The sequence below is a fragment of the Mastomys coucha genome, unplaced genomic scaffold (genome assembly GCF_008632895.1).
Source record: "Mastomys coucha isolate ucsf_1 unplaced genomic scaffold, UCSF_Mcou_1 pScaffold14, whole genome shotgun sequence".
NCBI classification, from domain to species: domain Eukaryota; kingdom Metazoa; phylum Chordata; class Mammalia; order Rodentia; family Muridae; genus Mastomys; species Mastomys coucha.
The window spans coordinates 27063917-27071917 of NW_022196896.1; the positions used below are offsets into that span (position 1 = coordinate 27063917).

An 8001-nucleotide genomic window follows, 5' to 3' on the forward strand; every position below is an offset into this window, starting at 1 on the left:
GGCTTTCCTTCCTTGTGCAGGCTCTCGTTAGCCCCTCCCCATGCCAGTTGCCGGCACTCGAGCTCTTTAGACGCTTGTCGATGACTTTGCCAGGTCTACCGTGGCTCAGGTTAAAACTCTGTGCACTTTCTGTGGTTTCTTTGCTTTTCTAGCTGCAAGCCCTGTCCAAGTTGCTCTTGTGCTCTGACTCTTGTTCCTTGACTGTGTCTGTTACTTCTTGTCATGGCCCTGAAGTGGCATTTGTCCAGGTGTGTTTCTGTTCTCTCTTCTCTATACTGTGTTGGGTTCTCTATACTTTATCGGTTAGGCGTGCTCACACAGTCTCTCATAATAATTTCGTCTTATCTGTCCTGGGGCCTTTGCATCTGCTGTGTCATCTGCTTGGGTGTTTCTCATTCCTTCCTCATCTTCACACCTCATCAGACTGAGCTTGGCTTTCTTGGGCCTATTGTCCTGAACCTCATTGCTATACTGCATCTGCCGTGTATTAGCCGTGTGGCTTGAGCACAGTCCCTCCTGTTGTAGAGTTCTGTAGCAGCAGTCACTGGGGAGATGCAGTAGCACAGAGGACTGGCAGTGTCTAGTGGAGTGAGTCCACGATGTGCTTTCTCTTCACATATGGCTGACACTGGCTCAGCAGTAGACTCAAAGCCACTGGACAGTGCTTTCATGGCTTCTCTACTGGGAACAATGACACATTCATTGACCAGCAGTGCAAATCACAGAACTACTCTGGATGGGATGAAGGGAGAAGGGAAGAACATTGCACTCAGTAGAGTCCCACTGTTCCCAGCAATTGGACTTGGCGGGTGGTTTGCTGAGTAGTGGATCTGAAAGGAGGAGAGACTCCAGAGGTGGTGATGAGAGATGGGAAGCAGATCCCGGGCATCCTGCAGCTCTCTGTGACTCCTTGCAATCTGTGACAACAAAAATAGTACTGAACCTCACCCTGTTGCTGAGCCCCGCCCTCATCTTTGTCATATACTGTGACTGTAATTTCTTCTGTTAAAAGTACAGTAGCAAAATGAGAGCACCGTTTTTTCCTAAATATGAAGATTTCATAGCTATCTCAAATGTCTGTCCTTCTTTGTTCCTCCCCTCCCTTTTCCTTTTCTTTTTTTAAAAATCAATTATAAAAACACAGTATGGATATTATTCCTTGGCATAGCCAACATCACTGTTCTTGTGCTTTGGTGCCATTATTAAATATAATATAAATATAAGTTAAATAAGGGTTCTCGTACCGTGAATATGGAAAGTGCCATTAAATCTGATGACACATGGCTGGTAGACGACTAATGGGCAGGCTGTGTATACAGTGCTGATGAGCCTGGACCAGAGGGTGATTCATATCCCTAGTGCGATGGAGAGAGATTTCATTAGTAAGAATGAAGAGGGATTTCATTAGTAAGAGTTGGACATATCTCAAAATCTATGAACTGTTTATTCCTGGTATTTTAAGGTTTCATATTGTGGTTAGTCCCAGACAAATGAACATGCAAAACTGCAGAGAGGAAAACTGTAGAAAAGGGGCAACTTCTATGAAAGTGTCTGCACAAATCGGTCTATGTGATTCAGTGAACACTACCATGCCACAATATGCAGAGTATCTGCACAAATCGGTCTGTGATTCAGTGAAACTGAACACTACCATGCCACACTATGCAGGGTATCTGCACAAATCGGTCTGTGATTCAGTGAAACTGAACACTACCATGCCACACTATGCAGAGTGTCTGCACAAATCGGTCTATGTGATTCAGTGAAACTGAACACTACCATGCCACACTATGCAGGGTGTCTGCACAAATCGGTCTGTGATTCAGTGAAACTGAACACTACCATGCCACACTATGCAGAGTGTCTGCACAAATCGGTCTGTGATTCAGTGAAACTGAACACTACCATGCCACACTATGCAGGGTAACTAACGAGGGCTCCCTGTGGCCATGGGATGGTTCAATAGCAGTACAAAGAATCCTACCATTTCTATAGGAATTGTAGTAATGACCACAGCTAGATAACACAGCTAGATGGGCCTGGCATATTTCTAACTATTTTCATCCTCTTACCAATGCTATGAATAGATAATTGGAAATTTTCATGGAAGGAAATCACAACCATGGAGTAGATAATTGTTTCCACTCAAAACAGCTGGCATAAAGAGCCTAAATCCTGCTGCCTCCTGAGACTCCGGACTCCCAAAATACAGCCTAGTCCAGCTCACTCAGGTCCTTCAACTAAAGCGCTGTTCACAAAATTAAATCTGCCAGAAGCTGTGTCATTGTGGGGTGATCTTAGGGCAAGATCATAGTCCAAACTATATTGAAATGGAAATAACAGATCCACTCAGTATAACTTTAAAAAAAATTAGCAATTAACTTTACATCTCTGCTAAGTAAAACGCTAAGACTAGGTCGGTTTGGATGCACAGTGTGAGGTGTAGTGACTGAGAACACAGCTAGTTGCTCTCCACATTAAAGCATTTGTAATTGCTACATGGAATTTGACAGTTCTCAATAAAAGGTCTCCATATAACCTTTTTTTTAATGACTCCGGTATTATAAAGGAGACGTGTGTATTAATAATTGTAAATTAATTTATTTGTTCATCATATTTAGGAGCATCTCCATTGGCTAGTTAGAGTCCTGCCTGCTTAGTGTTGAGGACGAGTACCATGGCCAGGTGCCTCTCCTCCAGAACTTCATATTGTAATAAGAAGTGACTTTCAGACAGACTGGCTCTGGCCGTAGTGAGAAAATAGCTTTAGAGGGGATAGTGGCAGAGGCTCATGGGTGGCTGCAGATGAGTCAGTCTAGGTAGGCTGCTGCTGTGGGTCCCTACTGTTCCCCTTGGTCACTGTATTTCTCCTTGCTGAAGACCTTGAAGCAGATGGGCCAGCAGGAGAACCACAGCCGGAGGTTGAAGACTTCCTCACAGTGACTGACAGTGATGACAGATTTGAGGCCCCGGAACCTGGGGCAGTTCATGAAGGTAAAACACGTTTTGTTTTAGACTAGTTGATAGTTTGTAGTGTAATTATTAAAAAATTTACTAAAATTCCTTCTAAAGCAATATTTAATTTTATCTAAATATTTTGACGATGAAGCTGAATGCTTCAAAATGAGTAAAGTTCTCTAAAGCAAGCTGATACCTGATTTGTTTTATTAATAAGTGGGTTTCTGATAATAGTAAGTGCAGACTTTTGTCCTGTATTGCCTCACCTCGGTGCCATGTGTTCTATGAAGTTCGAGTCATGATGAAGTTACACTCTGTCCCTGGCTTTTGTTCCAGCAGCACCATGTGCCCTACTGCACAGAGCGCAGTCTGTAGCGTCCATAGCATGTCCCCAGACAGTCTTTTTAAGTAGTTAGGGATCAAGTGTTTTCATCTAGAGGAGAACGCACTAGCTTCTAGAACTCTCAGCTACTATTGCAATGCAAAGAGAGCCATCAACTGTCATTAGTTGAGTATAAACATGGCTGTGGTTCTATGGAACTCTATTCACAAAGCCAGCTAATAAATAGTTGTAAAAACTGTAAGTCACAGAACAGCAAAGCCTGTCAACGTCTGACATAATATGCTGGGAAATTTCTCTAGTAGCAGACAGCTCCTGATTTATATGTGAGAGTTTCTAGAAGCTATTATTCAAGTCAGCTTAGAGCAGGAGAGGCATTTTTCATAGAAAATTGAGAGCATTGATGGGTGGTAGTGTCCACTCAACTATCAGGAATGCGTGTAGTATACCTTCAAACCTATCATTTCTATACAAACATATTTCTGATTTCTGAGTAAAGATGCCCAAGCATCAATGTCTCTGTTTTCACATGTCATGCTTATCCCTCTGCCTTTGGCTAAGATGACTCAGCATGGTTTACAGTGCCTCAAAACTTTTACTGAGGTGCTGTGTATCCAGCAAATCGTAATCCACATGAAGCAGGGAGGGTTTAGTATCAATAAGGTTAGGAGGGTCAGCTCTGGGCAGGAAGAAATACTTCTAGGAAGTAAGTTGAAAAAAAAAACTTATTTTCTCATATAATCTTTGATAAAACAGATTAAATATGGACCAAAAAGTTTTATCATTAAAAGTCTTTGGAGATTAAAATATTCTGACCTTCTATATCTGTTAAATAAAACATACAAAGGTTAAATCATGAAAAACAGTGAGGAAGGTATGGAATAGACGTGTTGGAAGGGAGAGGTCCAGAGGGAGTTCAGGGAATGGAGAAAGGCGACCGAGGGTGGACGTGATCAGAACACATGATGTACATGCACGAAATTGTCAGAGGTTAACTAAGTACCCAAAGGGCACAGTAGTGAGATCGAACGGTGGCATTCTTATTGTCTGCATATGTGAGCTCAGTGACCTGGGCATTCTCCATGCAGGTGTTTGGCACATGCTTTTAGTCCCAGCACTCAGGAGGCAGAGACAGGAGGCTCTCTATGAGTTCTAAGCCATCCTGGTCTCTGTAGAGAGTTCCGCAGCAGCGGTAGCCACCTAGTGAGAGCTTGTCTGAAAACAAAGTAACAAAACCAACCAGCAGCCAATTAAAAACAAAAAACAAAAAGATACCCTTCTTTTCTCTCTGCGAAGGTGCCCCCCATTCTTGTTTATGTTTTCATGTGTAGACATGCAGTTTTCATTTTAGAGAGTGATGGGACTGAGCTAGAGAATAGAGTGCCTCACAGGCTTGGCTTTTGGCACCTCTTCTGGGTTCAGCCCTTGTCCCTGCATGAATTGCCTTCTCCCTTTGCCGGAGAGATTTTGGTGTGTCAACACTATAGTATTGTTGAGTGGATATAGTAAGAGAATCTTGTGGTGTGAAGTATAGCAATAAAATGATACTTATTGGTATTTCCATCTTTACTTTAAAAATTTCATATTAAAATCAATGAAAAGCATTGGACTTAACCTGAATTATCATTCAACATATACATGTAGACATATTACCTACCCATATACTATATATGAGAGTAGTAATATCAACCCAATCCTTTTTTTTTTTATTTTTCAGAAATTGAAGATAGTTACCATATAGAAGAGACAGGTAAGGTTTTTATTAATTTTTATTAAACAGAGTGAATCTTCTACCAGCATCATGAGATAAAATACTATTTATTAATTTTTAAAAAATACTTAATGTATCATATGACATATAGCTAATAATATTGTTTGTGTTTTGCATATATTCATTTCCTGAATATAAATCCCAAGTAGTAGAATTACTCTGTCAAAATATGCAAGGGAAATGTATTGGGTTTTGATGGTATATACCTTTAATTTCAGATATGTAGTTCAAAACTCCCCTGGATTATGTAGTGAGACCTTGTCAAAACACACACACACCACTACTACCACCAATACCAATGACGACACCACCACCACCAACAACAAGAACAAGAAAAACAAGCTGGTCACTGTACCCCATACTTATAACCCCAGCGCCCCCCAGCAACTGGCAGGCTGAGGCCAGAGAATTGCCATGAGTTTGAAGCCAGCATGGGCTATAAACTAAGACCTGTCTCAAACAAAACAAAAGAAAGAGAAAGAAAAATAAGCAAAAACAAAGCAGTGCACATTCATGCTTTATAGCCTTAAATTATGAAGCCAGCGAAGCTCCTTACCATGTTCTGCTGTACGGCATAAACCCCAGAAAGCTTGGCAGTGGCCAGTGCAGGGCTGAGCTGCACTGTCCTTAGGTGCTCTGCCCTTGTGTGTTTTGAGTTGCTGACTAGCTGAATTTGTCCGTGCCACGTAAGAGCATGGCTTTGTTCCTGTGTGCCTAGATTATAAATGCAGCTATGCTGGAAGCTGCTTTATCTTTCCATTTGGCATGAAGTACAGTTTATGCATGCACCCATGCATAACATGGTAGATTTTAGGTATGATATATAAGCTTATTTGAGACATTTTAAATGTCCCCTTTCCTATTTTATAGCATCGCAGAACCATCCAAACGATGTGGACGAGATGATGAATGAGCAGGAAAACTCAGGTATGGAAATAATGAAATTATCAATGTATATTTCTGTTGGAGGTTGTGACTGAAGAAGACTCAAGTCAGGGTAAATGGTTTACTATGATTCCCACAGAGGTCGCTTCATGGTTCCTACAGTTGCTTATATTCCCTAGACCACAGAGTCTTAAGCATATCATTTAACATGACAAGGTAAATGAGAAAAGGACGTGTTTCTTAAACCACGGCTGGCATTATTTGTTTGTCATAAGGAGCACTAGAAACAGAGTGTGTCATACAGTTGGGAAGGTCCAAGCCTTTTCCCTGCTCTTTACCATCTTGGCAGCTGGGCAGCAGCTTGTGGGACCTTTTCCAGTGTGGGTACACTTTTTTTAAAAAAGAGAATGGTATTATGTATTTTAGTTTTTCTGGCTGTGCAAAGCTAACAGAGGGGTAACTTTTAAAGGATGAAAGGTTGTTCAGTTTTGCAGCATGGTAGCTTTCTTTGTGGTGCTTTCATACATTTGTACAGAGTGCATTTTGTATTTACACACACCCTACCATCTACCTTTCTCCAGCTTCCCCACCATCTATGCTTCCTTTCTTTTTCCCAAATAGTCTCCTTCTGCTTTTATGTTCTGTCTTTTTTCTTTTCCTTTCTTTCCCTCGCCTTCTCCTCCCCTTCCTCCCTTTTAAAATACAGTTTCCATATGAGAAGATTGTGTCTCCTTTCTGGTTCTAGCTTATGTCATTTGATGATCTTCACTTCATTCCATCGACTTCAAATGATGTAGTTTTGTTCTTTGTGGCTAAGGAAGATGACATCAGTTTTTATTTATGCCACATTGTTGATACCTAATCCTTTGTTGGAGGGTACGCAGGCTGATTGCATGACTTAGCTATTGTAGAGAGGGTAACAGCAATGTAAGTGTGTGGGTGTCTCTATTGGGTACAGACTTAGGCTCCCTAAGGTATGTATCCTGGAGTGGGGTAGCAGGATCCAACTGAAGAGGGGAGACTTCTCTTAGCTCACAGATTAAGATTTTTATTATTGTTGTTGTTGTTATTTTTGGTGGTGATGCTGGGGTTTGAACCAAGGGATACCTAAATATTAGGCAAACATTCTAGCATGACACTACTTCGTAGCCCAGAACCATATATCTCATTTTTGGGTTTGCTAGTGCTATTGCTTTGAACCTGAGGCAGAGCAGCATATTATGCGTCAGGGGCACACTGTAGAGTGAGGCTACTCACATCACGGTAGCCAGGAAGCAACAAGCTTGGGAGGGGAGAACAATGTGTATTCAGAGACTTACCCCACAGTGATAGCATGACCCACACCTAACAGCATGCATCCTGAATGCAATGATGGGTTAATCGGTTGATGGAGTTAACACTTTATGATCCAATTTAATTGAGAGTCAATAGTGCTATGGACCTGGGCCAGAGCTTTGAACACAGGAGTCTTTGTGGGCATTTCATAACGAACCACCGCAGTGTCTCTCTTAGAATTCATTCATGACTCTTTTAGAGTGGTGTCTGTGATGCACATGCTCTTTGCTATTTACCAACTCCCTTTTTTTTCTTTGTAGATCACAGTGAAGCCGTGACAGATGCTGATGTGCTGCAGCCCCATGCAGGTATTAAATGAGCATTGTTAGTCACTGCTAAATCATGGGCGCTCTTCTGGTCATTGTCTTTATTTGGTGGCTTTTTCTTTCAAAGAATAGATGCAATTTTATTATGATTTTTTGTTTATTAAAAGAAATGCCAGCCCAGGCTACTATACCCAGCAAAGCACTCAGTTACCATAGATGGAGAAAACAAGATATTCCATGACAAAACGAAATTTTACACAATATCTTTCTACAAATCCAGCCCTACAAAGGATAATAGATGGAAAACACCAACATAAGTAGCAAAACTACACCCTAGAAGAAGCAAGAAAGTAATCTTTCAACAAATACACACAAACTTGATTCTACCTCTTACAACAAAAACAACAGGAAGTAACAATTACTTTTTCTTAATATCTTAATATGAA

The 8001-nt window shown here is 41.2% G+C and overlaps 1 protein-coding gene across 19 annotated transcripts in view; it reads left to right on the forward strand.

Moving 5' to 3' along the window:
• Asph (aspartate beta-hydroxylase) overlaps positions 1–8001 on the forward strand; it is a 215326-nt gene that overhangs the window by 70216 nt on the left and 137109 nt on the right. For 13 of the 19 annotated variants that reach the window (XM_031366641.1, XM_031366642.1, XM_031366644.1 and 10 more), the window contains 4 exons: positions 2881–2994; positions 5016–5048; positions 5940–5996; positions 7550–7597. In XM_031366641.1, the coding sequence (XP_031222501.1) occupies positions 2881–2994; positions 5016–5048; positions 5940–5996; positions 7550–7597 (252 nt within the window). The remainder of the gene's footprint in view (positions 1–2880; positions 2995–5015; positions 5049–5939; positions 5997–7549; positions 7598–8001) is intronic. The other 6 variants (XM_031366646.1, XM_031366650.1, XM_031366656.1 and 3 more) reach the window with 1 other exon arrangement.